The 17,547-nt window shown below is 41.8% G+C and overlaps 1 protein-coding gene across 3 annotated transcripts; it reads right to left on the reverse strand.

Moving 5' to 3' along the window:
* Nucleotides 1–554: 554 nt before the first annotated feature.
* Nucleotides 555–16,787, reverse strand: TMEM183A (transmembrane protein 183A). Of its 3 annotated transcripts, none has more exons than XM_072648163.1 (8): nucleotides 16,538–16,787; nucleotides 16,309–16,398; nucleotides 12,877–13,035; nucleotides 8,835–8,991; nucleotides 7,583–7,763; nucleotides 4,884–4,964; nucleotides 1,870–2,025; nucleotides 555–1,007 (listed from the first exon to the last, which is right to left on the reverse strand). In XM_072648163.1, exons 1-8 carry the CDS (start codon nucleotides 16,650–16,652, stop codon nucleotides 822–824), a joined length of 1,125 nt encoding a protein of 374 aa, XP_072504264.1. In that variant the 5' UTR covers nucleotides 16,653–16,787; the 3' UTR covers nucleotides 555–821. The 3 variants fall into 3 exon arrangements, with proteins under 3 accessions (XP_072504264.1, XP_072504263.1, XP_072504265.1); XM_072648162.1 differs by having other exon boundaries at nucleotides 8,835–8,994; nucleotides 16,538–16,783; XM_072648164.1 differs by lacking the exon at nucleotides 7,583–7,763 and having other exon boundaries at nucleotides 4,884–4,944; nucleotides 8,835–8,994.
* Between the last annotated feature and the right edge of the window lie 760 nt (nucleotides 16,788–17,547).

The raw sequence follows: 17,547 nt of genomic DNA on the forward strand, positions 1-17,547 counted from the left end.
CAGGACCTCCTATTTATTAGCCCAGGAAGCCAATTTTACAAAGAATTGATGAATCATTTTTATTCTTTTAATGATATAAATGCCTCCTGCTTATTTCTAGAAGAGTAACAGTGTCTTCCCTGCAGTAACTTTCCTGTTTTTCATTTTAAAACTTCACTACAATCTAACAAAAGACAAATTTCAAATTCTTACTTTTCATCTTATATATATAACTTGCTACCTTTTAACATATCCCAGGAAATCTCAAGTTCCAGCTTTGTACAGAAGCATCTGAGATTTTTAAATGGCCAGAAGAAATTTAAAATAACAAATATCTCCATTAAAAAAAAAACAAAAAATCATTATGAGTAGATTTCTGTGAACCCTACTACCTGTTTTATTTCCTGGAGGAAAGAAAATTCACTTATATGCAGATGGGCCAACATGGGACTCAAATCCACAAAGAAATGCAGAAGCTTTCCAGTTTTGGGGATTCAAAAAAGCTGAGCTCTTCTCAAATCAAGATCATCCATTTTCTGTGTTCAGTGGGGTTAATAAAATAAAAGACACCAAACTCAATAGCACCAAAAAGGGCTTTTAAAAGCAAGGAACAGGGCCAAGTTTCTCCTTTCAAATGCAGAATTTACATTAAAATAGGTTTACAAATCATTGTTTCCCTCCCTTGATTCTTCAGTAGCCCCATGTAAGAGCCCCCAGAAATTGAGCAGCATGTGAGTTACTAACAGGAAAGGCAATCCAGCTGCCCCCTTCCTAGTTGTATTCTGATGACTAACGGATTATCCAACTGGCTCAGGGCTGCCCCCAAAGACAGGAGGCAGTAACTAAGCTCTCAAAGAAAAGGGATACTGAGGATGCCACCAGTCAAAGAGACGAACACTGTGCACGGGGTCCAAAATGACTTGTACACCCTGTTCACTTCGTAGTTTCCGACCATTTTGAACAGGAGTATCCTGGAACACCAGCCTCACCCGATGGTGTCTCATGTCAGTACTCACGTTGATGGTAAACTGAAAGGAAAAGGCAAAATGAGTAGCCCCATGAAGCAATCCTTCAAATGAAGCAAGCTAGATTTGCTACAGATTATACTCTACAAAAAAGTATAGTCTAAAGAGAATTCAGAGACTGCTCAACTCCAAAAAAGCACCACAATTGCTCTATAAAATTAAATTACTAAAACTGTCTTATAAAGAAAAATCATTTAAGGTTAATTTTATAAACTCATCCCAGTTTAAGCTCTTTAAGCTAAAAATAAAGACAATGATCCCTGAATATAAACCTAAAAGGCACAAAAGACTAAATGTCATAATTTTTCCTTCTCTAGCTGCCAAACATATTATAAGAAATGGGACCAATGTGCCAGAGGTATAGAAATAGGAGTACTTCGTGGTAAACTGACTCAAAACAGTCTAAACTTTGCACAAGGGGTGTCAACTTGCATCCTAGGTTAGAGATGTCTTCCATATGCCCCGAGGTCTGTCTTATGTCTAAGACTTTATTATTTCTCAAACAAATAGGGCCGCCTTCAATGTTCATGGATCATTGAAGACTCAACATTCAGACAGGAGAGTGGGATTTCAACTTATTACCCCATCCAAAAGTCCATCTGCCCACAAGCCAGGGGTAGCTGATTTTGGAACTAGTGAACCACCAGACCACTTAGGATGGTCTCTTCTCTCTTTATGTTCTCATTACTTTTTCTTTTCTCAGATCCTAGCCACAGTCAATCCCTCAGAGATATGAGAAGAGAACTCCAGAGTCCTCATCTACAAGCTTAGCCAAAGACCACATCATTGTCAGGCCTTCTTTCTTATCCTGCTGCACATAGGGTTATTCAGTTAACAGGATTATTCTCATCCTGTATCCACTTACCAGGGTAAAAATCATGCCCATGACAATGGGGATAAAGATGAAATTGAGAGTGGTGACTTGTAGGAGGCAGCAGTCCTGATCTGGGTTGGTGTGAACATCTTCATACTGAACAGGAGGCTGTAGCCCTCCCACACACTTACTCTTTAACCTGGGGGACTAAACAGAACTGAAAATGAACTCAGTGGATTAGAAAAATATAAATGATTCTAGGATACGACCAGTGACAAACCTATGCCTAACCTAATGACACCTATTGTCTTTTGTTTTACCAGGTTACTTACTCTATGTGGCAGAGGACTAGAATTGCAAGGTAAGCAAAGACAAGAACAGCAGCTTATGTTCACAAAGCACTTTATAATTTACCAAACACTTCAAAGACAGCAATGAATCTTATAAAAAGTAAAGTTACATTCATAAGTTAGATTCAGTGTTAGAGGTGGTAGGGGAAGGAGGGAAAGAAGGAAAGAAAGAAGGAAGGAAGGAAGACACCCATGTGTATGTGTCTGTAACACACACACACACACACACACACACACTACCAAAGCCTTATTTTAGTTGAATAAACTCATATCTCAACAAACTGCTAACCAGAGCTGATAAAGGAAAAATCCTGCCGTAATGAATATTTTAAGTGTAAAGTTTTATTAATGATGCAAATTATTTCTATGTTCTGGCAAATGACCAATAATAATGAAATGATTTATTAAAATCTGAAATCAATTATTTTTTTAAAGGGTAGATTTTATTTAAATTAATTCATCTTATGACAAAATTTGTCCACCTACCAAGACAAAAGAATCAGTATGGAATAGTAGATGATAAAGACCTCCGGTTCTAGCCCAGGAATTCTAAATCTTTTTTTAATCTCATGAACTCCTTTGGCATTCTGATGAAACCTATAAAAAACCTCAGCATGTTTTTAAATGCATAAAATAAAATCTAAAGGAAAACAATTACATTATAAAATGCAATTACCAATTTAAAAAAAGTTCAAGGATACCAATCCAAGTTCCAATTCCAGTCAGGTATTAACTATTCTTATGGACAAGAGGAAATAATTTCTCTAACCCTAAATTTATTCATCTCTAAAAGAAAGATTAATATCTAGCTTTAATTTACAAAGCCATTATGAGAAGCAGATTAATATGAACTTCACTGAGATATCTTGCCTCTGTGACTTTGGGCAATCCATTTGACATTTCTGAACTCCCATTTCCTTATCTGTAAAATGAGGAGGCTGGACTAGCAGGCCTCTACATTCTCTTAAATCTACAATCCTATAAATATAACAGGGCTTTGAAAACTCTGAATTATTAAAAGGAAAAGGATTATTAGCACTTGCAATAATAATAGAACTCACAAATCTTTGGTAGGGGTTTGTACTTCCATTCAGTAAACTTGGAACCTCTAGTAAGGTCAACCAATGTATGACAAGTGTATGCTTCCTGCTCTGTCAACTATCAATGCAGAGATCTGCTTCATACAAAGAGGAAGAGCAGAGGATACTCAAACTCTGGTCACTATTCCTTGGAGAAATTACAATTTTTTTGAGTAGAAGATTCTCAAAATTGCCTTGTCATAGTCATTAAGCTCCTGTCCCTTATTTGTTAAGAATTTGTGATGCCCATCCTGACCCAATATCCCATCTTAGCATGATTTTGCCAAACATGTTTCCCCAATGTCTGACATGTGACAAGATGTTAGGGGACTAAGAATTTCTTAGCAGCTATACAATCAAGACCAAAATTCCGGCCTAGAAATAAAATAAAATAAAATGAAACCAAATATACTTACACAAACACATACTCCTTTCCCAGAAATTATATAAAAGTCAATTAAAAAGTGACTCACTTTACAAAAGTACTTTTCCCCAGAATGTCTTATATTAAATGGGGTAAAACCTTATTTGTAAAGCAACTCAGTAGAATCTAGGAGATAAGTGGGGAAACAAAAATTAAATGTATCAGCTATCCAGCATTCTAAATTCCAAAGAACCTACAAAACATATGCATAAAAGCCCCTACATACTGTGATTACCTAACAAATGAGCACCAAAGCATTTGCTTTATTTGAATAACAAAAAAAAAAAAATGTAATCAGTTCCTTTTTATATTATAGAGCAGCTAGGTAGCACTGTGAATAGAGAGCTGTGTCTGGAGTCAGAAAGACTGGAGGTTCAAAATCAACCTGTGACATCTGCAAGCTATGTGATTCTGGGCAAGTTACTAATCTGTCTGCCTCAGTTTGTTTCTCTGTACAATGGGGGTAACAATAGCACCTACCACCCAGCATTCTTGTGAGACTAAAATGAAATTATCTGTAAAGCAAAATTTTTGTAAACCTTAAGTGCTATATAAACATCAGCACATTATAAATATAATTTCAGTTAGGCAGTCTTTCTATGCTCTGTACCCATAGCACAAAATGGAAGCAGAGGTACCTGAAAGTAATGGTTTAAGTTTAAAGTTCAGGTCCCCAGACAAATTTTCAAAGGGGGCTTGATCTAAAAACCTCAGAAATATCACTGTTATACACCCTGGGAGGCACCTTATCTAAAAGTTCCTATTTGGTATGGGAGTCTTTTTGGCAAAATCTATACCCTACACATTGTGGGATATTAGGCTATATGTCATTCACCTCCTAAGAGGAAACCCATTTGTAGTGTCAGAATACATTTTTAAAAGGAAGAAGGACCAAGAAACATTGTTAAGACAAAACAGGGTATGGTCAGTGAGAAAATTCTGAATGAGAACCAGCATAAGAGTTCTGATTATTCCATCCAAAGGACTGGCTGTTGCAATTAAATTCTTAAAAGACTTTTTTCAGTCTTTTAAGGAAAGGAAGATGTCAACTAATAGGAAATCCCCCAGTATGACAAAACCTCAAGTCCTGCTCTAGGCTTTTAGGCTTCACTAAAATCCTACCCCCACTACCTCCAATCACACATCCCTCCAGAAACACTGAGCAGGGCCACTGCTAACCAAACCCAAATGAGTTATCAGAAGAGCTCATACCTGTTTTTTGAACTTGAAGTTAAATTCCCACATTGGTTCTTGTCGGTTCCCAACAATCTTTCTGTACCAGAAAAGCAGACACTGTTATAAGGAAATAAAAAAAAAAAACATCACAAGAGACTATAAAGTGAAACAAAATCAGCAACAGCAGCCTCCCTGCTTGACAGATCTGGTACCACCTACAGTGCGTTATCTACAGTGGCACTGCAAGGTGCTGAGTGAGAGCTGCCCAGCTCATCTCTATTTTCCACATAAAACTAGACAATCCCAGGGCTGCCAAGTACCAAGAAGAGGGACTAACAGTGTTAACTTTAGAATCTGTCAAGGTCAACCCCTGCTGCTCTCATCTTTAAAATACAGATATGTGGGCTACAGAGACTGGTGCATTCACTCTGATTCAGTAGGCCACATCTCCTTGCTGAAACCAAAGGATAGCCAGCAGCCACCAGGCAAGGTGCCAGCAAGGCTGTAAAAGCTGGACAGAGAAAATCCCACCCCTGTGATAAAGGGAAGCAGCTCAAGAGGTCCTCAGAGCAGAGGGCCCATCTGAAAACCGCAGTCAGGCTGCACTAGTTGTTAATAAGCAGCCCCTTGGTGGCAGCCAAGCTACAGCTAGGGTTAAGCACAAGAAGTGAAGTACCTCCCAGGGGGTAGGGGGTGGGTCGTCCGCCGTGCTGGCTGTCCTGCCCTTCAGACATGCCCTGTACGTCCTGCTGTTCCATCAAAAATAATGGGCTTGGCTTTAGGGGGCAAATACTTCTGCTGCCATCACAACGGCTCCAGTGTCCCACACAAGCTATGCTATTGAAAAGAGAGAGAGGGGAGAATCAAATACGAAAAGCTGGAGTCGAGGACCAGGGGACAGTTCTCCTACAGGCATGCCAGCAGCTCCCTGAATGCCATGCGACTGTGGGTCCATAACTGGCAAGGCCATGCGTGGGTCACCTGCCACTCCGGTTCCCAAACCCTCTTCCAGATCAGAAAAATCTAACATGAAGGCATAGAAGAAGCCATGGCGGCCTGAGCTGACTGCCCACTGCCCGGGTTTGGGTAAAACCCTCACTGTCATTCCACTCCGGCTTTTTATATTTCATTTACTCCAATTTAACAAGCAGCAGTACAAATAGGAGGAGATGGGCATTTAAAAATGATCAACTTAGCCATAGCATTTGCATTCTGCACTGGAGCCGCTAGGATGTGTCTCTAGGAGTTCGCCCAATGTCACTCTATTCCCTTTAATCAACAAAACTAGGGTTGTAAATTTATAGGATGAGTCCCATGTCCACCACCACCAGTCTAATTCCATGGCAAACAACTGGGAAGCTTACTATGTAAACACTACAACAGACACACCATCCATCCACATTAGAAGCATAGGCAGCTGCTGAGTGAGAATTCTATTCGCCATGCATTCTGCTCCTGCCCTGAATCACCAGGTAACATGATGCTAAGCTGAGAGGGCTGTGCTAATATAGTCCTCACATATAATCCTGACTCTCAAGTTTCAATTGACAAAGGGAAGAAAGGGAACTCCTAACTACTACAGTATATAATGCATATAATGCCAAACCAACAGTACACTTGTAATCTATATACATATATGGAAAGCTACGCAGTCACCCAAGATCTGAAATGAAGGGTTGTATAATGAAAGACTGCATAACTTTCGTGTTAATGAAAGCATCAGTATAACAGATTTGAGAAGGCTTGGAAGAATATTAGGTTGTAGGATCAGGGGCAGAGTAATCAAAGTGACCTGCAATTCAATTCAAGTCAACATCTACTGACTGCCTACTATGTACAGAGCACTGTGTTAAGCACTAGGAGAGATATAAAGATAATTGAGATATGTATGACTCCTGCCTTCAAGGATTTGAAAACTCAAGAAATATGTACCTAGAGAGCAGGTAAGTATCTGCTAACTAGGGAACAACCTAAGAGATTAATTCCCCAAAGGATCAGAGATGTCAAACTGCCTGGATAGAAGTAATGTCACCATAGGGAGATTTCAAGATGACAAGAGGAAAGAAGAGAAAGAATTTGTTACCGAGAGACCTATGTCCATTCAGATACAGATACCTGACTAGACATATAGGGCATAAAAGTAAAATAACTGGCCAACTTCTTGAAGACAAGAGGTTTCAAACAATAAAAAATCCAGGGTGTTTGACACAGATAGAATGAAAAAAAGACAACCTAGATCTCAGAGCCACAAAAAGCTTACCCTTTTCATGTGTGCTAAAGTGATAAAAAACACTTTTTATTCCTGTCTAAAAATGTGTTTATCCACATAAAGACATCAATTCCTTCCATTCTCACTTGTAAAATAAACTGTGTTGTCCCCTTCCTAGCCCAAACCCAACAAAACCACCACCTAGAGTGTCCCAATATTCAACACAATGCAAATAAACTGATACAAAGAAAAGAGGGAACTCCATTAAAAGCACAAAATGGCCTTAACAGTGAAGGCTGCAAAAAGCCATTCCAACAAAAGAAATATTTCAGAAGACTGATACTTCTAAACTAAAACAGCCAGTGCTGGTCCCCTAGTAGGCCACAACCTTGCTCCCTCCCCCTCCAGAACTCTGGCTGAGGACAGGAATTTTAATGGAAACTTAGTATATAATGTGCCCCCAAAGGCACATGAGACCATCAGTCCCAAACCCCATCAAAAAGCTCCCCATTTCCCTCTTACTTACTTTGGAATTCTTTAAAGTGCTGGGAGTGGTCTCTGGAATGGCCGGATTCTTGGAGATTCGAGCAGCAAATGGCTCATACATATGGTACAGAGACCGGATCACACATGCCCGGAGACAGCGCAGCTTCTCCATAGACTCCGGCCGCAAGCGGAGGGGCAGGTAGGCGTCCAGCGTGTAGTGCCTGTAACAGGACACGTTACCCATACCAACATGTGAACGATCCCACAACAGCATGCCAGACCAGGACCACTACACGGCTGAAACCAGATGAGCCAGAACTTGGCTATACTACCCCATTAAGCCAACCCACAATGTTCATACCCAAGAGCCACCACTTCCTCTACCTCTCAACCATTCTGCTTATTCCCATACAAAATACAGATGAACATATAATCTCCAGATTTCCATCTACTACACACTTTTAAATCCTCCTTGTTACTACTCTTGGCACCCTCTTCAATACTAGAATTGCAAACACTTAGAAGATTTCCTTTAAACTTGTAGTAACATCAAGAGAAGATGAGTCCAAGTAAAGTAGGACACAAGAGCCAGAAGGACCATGGTATAACAAAAATCTGAATTGTTACAGGTCCCTTTCTTACAATGAGCTTAAGTTCTTCACTAGAAACAAAAGTGAACAAACAAGAAGAGTGAAGGGAGAACCATCATCTTCCTCTAGCTGTCTATCTCCTGGGAAATTGCCTTCTCCAGTAGGGTCTGCAGACCTTTCTATCCCCACTGCATCCTCACCTTCACTTTCTCTATTGCACCCATTTTCCCAGTAATCAGAGCTGGGATTCTGATTAAATACACAAGCTGTTCTCTCCTTGGCAGTTCACAACTACTACTGATACAGATACAGCAACACAAGCAAAAAGACGGCATTATAAAACCTCAATTTAAGAGGCACCACTAATTCAACAAATCAGCTTCAGAGTATGAGAAAAAAGGTGTCTCCAGAACTTAACAAGTTTGACTAGGAAATGCCCCACTTGGAAGACTACAGAAAGGTCTTTTGAGGGAACCAAGGACATCACTCTGCTGGAAGAAGCTGCAGAAGTGAAAAGTCACAGAAAAGATAACAGGTGAGAGTTAGAAATTGTAAATATAAATTAGAAAAGCATCCAGAAGGCAGGAAAATGCATACAGCATAGGATCAAGCACCAGGACCTCATTCAGGGAGCAGTTCCAAGCCACAGGAAACACTGAAGTCAGCTATACAAATAGCATATTAAGCTCACTTCAGTCGCACCTTCGATACAATCTGGTCCAAAAGGCGGCAGTGCAAGTGACGGTCCAGGCGTCCTTACAAATCAGGGAAAATTTCACTATGTCCTCAGGACGAATGTAGGAGGCCAATAAAAGCCAAATATCCATGGGATACTCTTCTCCAACAGCCCCCTCAGGGTCTTCTGAAATAGAATAAAATAGAATCAGAATCTCAGCCTTTTTCCTTCTGAAACCGACATAGGAGGCTTTCTAACTATTTTCTGCCTTTTAGAGCTCAGTATTTTCCTGTGATGGATAGGACCCTCTATTACCTCCAAGAACAAATTTAAACCTGTTTGGCATTTCAAAGCTCTTCTGCAGACTAGTGCTAACCTACCTCCTAGCTTTATTCCACATCATTCCCCACTTCAGCACATTACTATCCACACTCACCTTCTTACTGTTCTTCACACACATTACTCACTTCATCTCTGTTCTCCACACCTTTGTAAAAAAACATCTCTCCTGCCTGGAACACATACTTTCCTCAATTCTAATTCTTAGAAGCCACCTAAGGTTCCTTCTAGGATCAGCACAAGCTATACTTTAAGAAGTCTTCCTAATTCTCCTAGTTATCAGTCTTGAAGGCTACCTCCCCCACCTAAATGACCTGTGTCTGTTCTGTCTATACCTCTACATTTACAAAGTGTCTCGTTAGTACCTCAAGCAAGTAACTCTGAGATTATAAATTACAGAACAGCTGCTGATGTTTCCTAGAGGCAGGTTTCTCGCTAGGAAGAACCAATGAAATCACAGTCCCAAAGCAACTGTAACAAAACTTACTATAATATGGTATTTTATGTTTTACAAAGCATCTATATAATGGTCACAACAACCTTATAGAAAGTAAGTGCTACTATTATTTCCATTTTACAGAAAAAGAAACTAAACCTCAGGGAGGTTTAGCAACTTTGCCGAGGGTCACAAAACTAATGTGAGAAGTTGGATCTGCATCGAGGTCCTCCTGTCTCTCCTCTATAACATAATTATTAAAATTTTACACTGTACGAGGCAAAGTGCTAAAAGACACAAAGTTTAAAGAAACAGTTCCCCCTCAAGGAACTAAGATTCTAGGAGATGGACTGACTCTAAACCGGCTCTAGAGTCAGGAAGCCTGGGTTCAAATGATACCTCTGACAGCACCTTTGTGAACTTGAGTGACTCAGTCTCCTCATCTATAAAATGAAGTTAGGTGAGGTATCCTGTGGGATCCCAAGAGCTATGATCTTACTCTAACTTGAGTTTCCTCATCTATACCCCTCCAACACAATCAACTCCAGTGGTTCCCTATTACCTCCAGGATCATATATAAAATTTGCTGTTTGGCATTCAAAGCCCTTCGTAACCTGCCTCCCACCCTAACTTTTCACACCTTTTTCACACCTTATAACACCTCCCAACCCTACACATACTCTTATGATTCAGTGACAACTGGCCTCAAACAAGACATACTATCTCGCAATTCTAGGAATTGTCAGTGGTCGCCCCACATGCCTGGAATATTCCTCTGCATCTTGGTTTCCTCCAAATCCCAGTTAAAATCCTATTTTGTAAAGGAAGTCTATCCCAACCCCCTTTAATTCTAATGATTTCCCTGTGTTATATGTGTATATGTATATATATCTTGAGAAGATTAAAATTGAGCCTGTATCATTTTCTTATTGATCCTATTTATAAGTGACTCATTTTGTCCTGCAACTACTTAAGTCATGTTCTTTGTTGCTGAACTTAGTTTAGAATTCAGCCAGCTTGTAATACATTAAGTTTAAAAATCCAGCTCTCCTGCCTCAAGGAATTTTAAATGTCCTTGAAGAATGTGTGAGAAAGCAAGGGAGTTTGGACCTGATCTTTATCCCACACCAAGCCATTCTTCAAGGATGTCTGGTTTGCTGTGCAAAAGTCTAGGCCACTATTCTCACACCTGCACTCAAGACAATAAGAACTTCTTAGTCTCATGAGAGAAGGATGGTCATTGCTAGCCCTCATTATTAAACTTCCAATGTACCATGATATTCCCTGACTCTGTAACCAACCATGGTGCCCCTTTAATTCCCTGACGTCATCTACCCTGCTCTGTTCTTTGTTCTACATTCCCTGAGAACCCCAAAGTAACTGTGCTCCTGCTCAGGGTCTTTGACATTAATGGAGGCAAGCCATGGATATTTACTGACAGGGAGCATGGCCCTGCTAATAAAATATTATCTCGCTCATTGCCTCCTTGTTTTCATGTTATCTCTACCATTAGACTAAGCTACTCAAGGGCAGGGACTGTTTTTTGCATTTCTTTGCATCCTCTGTGCTTAGCACAATGCCTGGCTTACTGATTTAATGTTGTTGGGAAAAATTCCTCTCCTTAAAATTACTTTATCAGATCTGGCAATTTCTCTGAACTTCATTTTCGTTCTAAGAATATCCCTCAAAACTCCTTTCCAAGTATGCAACCCCAAAGTCAATTCTAGTGAGCTGTTCCTAGCTTTACTTGGCTATTCCCCTAACCTTTTCTCATTTGCTCCACCTGAAAAATTTTTCTAACTGACTACTTCATGAAGTTCTCCAACTTTCATCATTATCTTATTTCCTCTCAATTTCTCTAAGAGCATCTTCTTTTCCCTAATTTCTAAGCCCCTATACCCTTAACCTTCAGTCACCACACAAAACTCTGCTTCCTTCCAGGGCCACCACTCTATGCTACCTCCTAATCCCAGAAGTCACTATTCCAAGTTTACACTTCCTAGCATCACCACTGTTCAGAACTAATGTTAGCACATTAAATTCTCATGTCTTCATGAAAGAAAGGAGAATTAGATCAGATACTTTTCCCCATATAAGTATATTGACTTTCACATGGCAAGGGGCTAACGAACATTCTCACTTAAGAGACAAAGTACTTTCTGCAATGCCTGAATGTCAGGGGATGGGTACCAATAACACCAATTTTTTTGAAAAAACTGGTAGATCTGTATGACATTCTAACATCTGAATGCTGTTAGATGGAAAAGTACAACAACTGAATGCAAATGGACTTACCTAGAGAGAAACATTAACTGAATGTATGTACACAAACTGTAAGTGTGGCACTGAGAGATGGAATGAGAGTCCAAGTGATTGGAGGCAATCACAAAACATGTGGACATTCCTTAGGGGATTTCAACACTACTTCAGAAGCCCTGGTGCCCAATACTGTCTAGGTTCATCGTCTTTTTTGGCAGAATCAAAGCAGTTGGACAAGGATTTCTCCAAGGTGTATGAAAAAAATTAAATCTCTCATAATATCTTCTACTTACATTCAATTTAGCATTTTATTCTACACTATCTTGAATTGTTCTCTAATTGTTTTATTTAAGTATAGCTTTAAATTGTAAGCTTCTTGAGGAAAAGAACTGTCATATTTCTACTCACCTATAGGACCTATTAATCACACAGCAAGCACGTAATATTGTATTAAACACCTATAATTTTATCTAAGAAAATCAGTTACTATACACAATTTTTGGAGTGGCAAATAATAAAAAAAACATTGGCGATCAGGAAGACCTGGCACCCCTGACACCCACCTCTGACATTTACTAGGTATATGACCATGAGCAAATCACCTAGCTGCTCTGAGCCTCAGGCAACTCTCTCAAACTACATTTAGAGTCTTTATCAGGGGAAGGCATTCACAAATCAGCTAAATCATAGGCACCTGATATACTGACATACACATATTTGAGGAAGGCAAGTTTTTGGTACATCTCTCCTGCCTTACACTCTGGATAGCCAGCAGAGTTATGTTCCAGAACTATTACGTACATTTTTTGCCTATGACTGCTCCAATAGTCACACATCAGCTTCCATGTCTGGAATAAGTTAAACATAACAAGAAAAAGTGGTTTACATCTCTACTCACATAGGTACCTACATAGTTTCCTCAATGTTTGGATTCTGGACGCTTCCTCTGGTACTTTCCCTAAAACTGCTATAACATAGTTACCATGTGTCATTATAGAAAGAAATGCTCAGGACCATGCAAACACGCCCCTTACCTTTGTGCCTTTTGCTTTTCTTTTTTCTGGAGACAGTCTGCTCACGGATGCTCTCCTCCTGGGCATCCATCTCATCACTGCTGTCACAGGGCTCCCCAGCCCCAGAGAAAACTTCTTCTGTGGGGACCTGGGAGGCTTCCAAGCCACACAAAGATTTCACTAGGAGACAGAAGAGCAAGATGAAGTAAAATCCCACCCAAGAGCACAAAACTAGCCGGTCAGGCTGCCATAACCTAACAGAACACACCTAGAGCATGGCACTGAAAATTAAGAGAATCATTTTTAGAGAGCACTCTAACAATATACTAAATAATCCCATTATTAAGAATATACTTTCAGAGCACTGTCAAGCAAATCAAAAATCCATATTTAGTGTTGTCATTTGTAACACCAAAAAAGTGGAAAAAACCTTAAATGTCCAAAAGGAGTAAAATGGCTGAACTGTGTATGGAATATTATAATGCAATCAATGACAAGAATAAGTAATATGCAGAAAACATACAATACAACTTTAACAGCACATTGACTATGACTATCGAAAAGGCAACAAGAAATAACAGACAGGGTCAATGGATAAAAATCATATACTAACAAAGTAACAACTCTTTTTAAAAAGTAAAAGAAAAAGACTCAGCAGCATGAGCCAATCTGATGCAGAAAAGAATGGCTGTACTTCTGAGTTATCTCTTAAACTTGGCAATTTAACTCCAGAAAACTAGGTAACATTTTCTCCAGAAATATTTTTTAATCCGTAAAACAATGAGCAGTTTCTTGAAAAGTCCCAACTTGAAACAAACTTGAAAAGGTGGCCCTCTTCTTTGACAAGACTGAGACTTATACCATTGATATTACCCTCTGAAATTTCTTCTGTCTTCAACCTTAGCATTCTATACTATACATTACTAGCATAGCATACAATACCAGCATTTCCCAGTACATGGGAACACGCTCAGGTCTTATATATTCTTTATGAAATCTTCACTTATGCCCTGAAGTCATTTGCTTATACTGCTCCTATCATTAACTCACAGATTCATAGGAATAATAGTCTAGAAACCAACCTCTTTACTTCCTAAACTCCTTCTTTCCTCCACTTCTTATAATTTGGCCTCTGACCCCACTACTCAAAAGAAATTATTCTCTTAAATGCTAAATCTCATGTCTTTTTCTCAAATCTTATCTTTATCTTCCTTTCCATTTCCTCTGATACTAGTTCTTATTCCTGATACTTCTACAATACTGTTCTCTCCCTCCCTTATCCCCAGGAGGCCTTTCTCCCTCTCCCACTCCAGTGGGTTCAAAGATTCTTCCCATACCTAATTTCTTTCCTAAATTCCACTCATGCATCTCTGATTGCTCGTGTCCAGCAGGACAGCTATCGACCTGGATGCCCCAAATGACATCTCTAGCTCAAAAAGTCCTAAACTAAACTCAGTTTCACACCACCCCCAAACCTTCCAAAACGCTTAGAGAGGAGTTCCTTGATCTTTCCTTACTCTTCATCATCCTTCTATCAATCATTTGTCAAACCCCATCACTTCTGCCTCCACAACTTAACTCACAAGGCCATCACCTTCAGGCCTTGCCCACCCCATTTCAATTGCCTCCAAATTAATCATATTTCTTTCAGTCACTTGCCTTTCCCAATCACTCTACAGAGCTGTCAAAATCATTTCCTTACTCAGTGGATAAAGTCCTGGACCAAGTGTCAAGAAAACCTGAATTCAAGTCACATTTACTAACTGTGATCTGTCTGCCTCAGCAGTACCTTCATCCTACGGTTGTTATCAGAATAAAATCTGATAATATTTTAAAGTACTTTGCAAACTTTAAAGTGCTCTATAAATGCCAGCTGCCATGACTATTGCTACTACCAAGACACAAACTCACCATTCATTTCCCTTCTCAAAAGCTCCCCCTATTGCTCAATATATGACAAGCTCCTTAGCCTGGCACTTAAATCTCTCCAATTTACCTTTTCTAGCCTTATCATACGTTACCTCCTTCACACACTGTACTCAATAGCCTCTAGACCCAAAGCTGTTCCCAGAACTCAAAATTCTATCCCTCAACTCTGAAGCATTTGAGCAATCCAGCCTCATCTTCCATCACATTTACTGGTTAGAACCTTTTCAAGGCTCAGTTTCTTCCATGAAGTTTATCCTGATCAATCCCATTAATGATCTATCTTTCCTAAAGAGTTACTTGCTCTCTCTTTTTCCCTTTTTTAAACTGCCCTGTATTTAGGTAATGTATCTCTGTAATTCTCAGTAAAATGCATATGCATTAAGGGCTAGGACTGATTCATTTCTGTTCCTACATCTGCAGCACCTAGCACAGTGCCTAAACTCATTATATAAAGGTGCTTAATAGTGTGTTGAATTTGAATTTCTCCAAAAGACAAAATACTATTTTCATGCTACCCCATGATTTAATTAATTTGGTAAGATGGATGACAAATTCCAGAGCATCTGGGTGATGAAGTGCCTGGCCTGGAGACAGGAAGACTTATCTTTCTGAGTTCAAATCTGGCCTCAGACACTTACTAGCTGGGTGACCCTGGGGGCAAGTTGCCTCATTTTCTGCATCTGTTAAATTAGCTGGAGAAGAAAATACCAAACCACTCCAGTATCTCCGCCTAGAAACTCCAAATGAAGTCACAGAGTCAGACCCAACTGAAAAATGAGTGAACACCATGACAAATTCTCACATGGTTCACCACATCTACCCAGGGGAGAAGAAATGTAAGAGAGCACAGAGAACCTGCCAGCCAGTAAGAGCTGGATTCAACTTCCACCTCTAACACATACTGAATTGTGACTCGAGGTAAAAAAGGGACTTACTGAAGTTCTCAGCCCTTAGGGCAACTTCTCTAATATCATAAATCACAGAGAAGATGCAAACCTATATTGGTATAAGGAGTTTCCTCCTTGTGGAGCTCCCTATACCAGCGAAATCACAGGTCTATACCCCTTCGTTATTATACAAGGTGTGCAGTTTTAAGCTGTTCAAGTTTAAAGGCTTTTGGAACCCTGGGTATACAGCACCCAGAATGCAGCATATCTTCAAAATGAAAAAGACTGCCCTATTAGAGGAGTTCCAGGAATTAAAGAACAAAAAAACAAAGGCAAGTGAGAACAGAAAACTCAGGAAAAAACATGTAATAAGAGAAAATAACCAGAGAGCAATGGGCATAGACTGGAGGACAAATAAACCAAGACTGAGGGAGAAAACGAAAAAAAGCAATCAAACAGAAAGCGGCCATAAATCAGTGGAGGAGATAAGCCCTCCTCCGCAAAATGCTGCTTCTGGCTACTCCCCTCGCTCTTCGTTCCCCAAGAAAGCACTTGGGGCAGGATCCTTTAGGAGAGCACTCCCAGGGGAGCAGACGCGGGGCCGCCGAAAGGACACACGGGGCTCGCCCAAGCCTACCTTCCTGCTGGATAGCATTGGCAACAGCTTTTTTGACTCGTCCAGACTTCACGACTGCCGGATCCGAGTTGGCGTAATCTGCCACAGTCACTGAAAAACAGGACAGGCTCTCAACACTGCGCCCCTCCCGGCAGGGGTCTCTCCAGCCTCCGTCCTTCCGGTGCGGCTCGCCCCTTCCCCGCAGCCTCCCCGCCTCCCTGACGTCCCCTCCCCAAGCCCTCGCTCTCACCTCGACCGGAGCAGGCGTCGTGGGCCCGGAACTTGAGTCGTTTCCCTCTCTTGGGCATGGCGGCGGACTCGGGGCGGGGACAGCCACGGCCTAGCGGGCCGGGGCCCCGGGCCATGTCTCGGGCCGGCAGGAAGGCCCGGGGAGCAGCGAACCAGTTCCTCCCGGCTCCGCGTCCATCCCACACCCAGGGCCCGCAGTTCTCGCGAGACCTCCGGCCCCAGTCCTGCGTCGCTCCACGTCCCGTCGCGTTCGCCGCCGGCGCCCCTATCACCGAACCAATCCCGGCTGGGTCCGAGGACGGTGACGTCATCGCCGGCGAACGGGCGAGACCAAGAGAAGGAGGGGGACGGAGCTTCCCCCACTTCGGGGCGTGGCTTGTGCCCGCCGTTCGGACCGCGCCTCCGGGGCCTGCGGCGTCCCAGACGGCTTGCGCACTCTTGTCCTTCCGCCCAGAGGCGCCGGCATCCATAGCAGCCCGCTAGAGAGCTTCCCGGCGCGCCGGCCTCGAGGATGCTCGCCTCGGGTGCAAGGGCCGTAAAGTAAGAGCCGACCTTCACGTAGCGCGGCACCGCTTACCGGGCGCTTCCCTCACAACCCCCGGGCGGGCAGCATTATTACGGCCCTTCTACAGATAAGGAAACGGAAGCCCGGAGCGGTCCAGACTGAGGGGCCCGCGGCCTCCCTCCCTAAACCTGTTTCCTACCTAGTAACACGTTTCTCCCGAGGACTGGGGACTGCCCAACCCCCAACCAGGGTACATAAAGCGCTTTAAAACGCGGAAAGCGCTCCGTTGACAGCGGCGGCCACTGTCGAGAGGCCGAACAGCCGAAGGGCTACGTACAGTCCTGCCCTTCCTGCAGTAGCTTCCCAGGGGGAGGGAGGTGGTTTGGATTAGAGGCCCCTGGAGTCCTTAAGGCCACGTGGCCGGGCATCGATTCAAAGCCACTAAGGGCTAAGGACTCCAGCCCAGGGCCCTTTCACCGCACCGAGGGAGCCCGTCCAGCCTGTCG

The sequence above is a fragment of the Notamacropus eugenii genome, chromosome 2, assembly GCF_028372415.1.
Source record: "Notamacropus eugenii isolate mMacEug1 chromosome 2, mMacEug1.pri_v2, whole genome shotgun sequence".
NCBI lineage: Eukaryota > Metazoa > Chordata > Mammalia > Diprotodontia > Macropodidae > Notamacropus > Notamacropus eugenii.

Coding starts and splice junctions, on each gene's coding strand:
- TMEM183A (XM_072648162.1), bottom strand. CDS start 16,652: ATGGCCCGGGGCCCCGGCCCGCTAGGCCGTGGCTGTCCCCGCCCCGAG. Junction 13,036..16,308: donor CAATGCTATCCAGCAGGAAG/GTAGGCTTGGGC, acceptor TCTGTCTCCTAG/TGAAATCTTTGTGTGGCTTG. Junction 8,995..12,876: donor GAAAAGCAAAAGGCACAAAG/GTAAGGGGCGTG, acceptor ATTCTATTTCAG/AAGACCCTGAGGGGGCTGTT.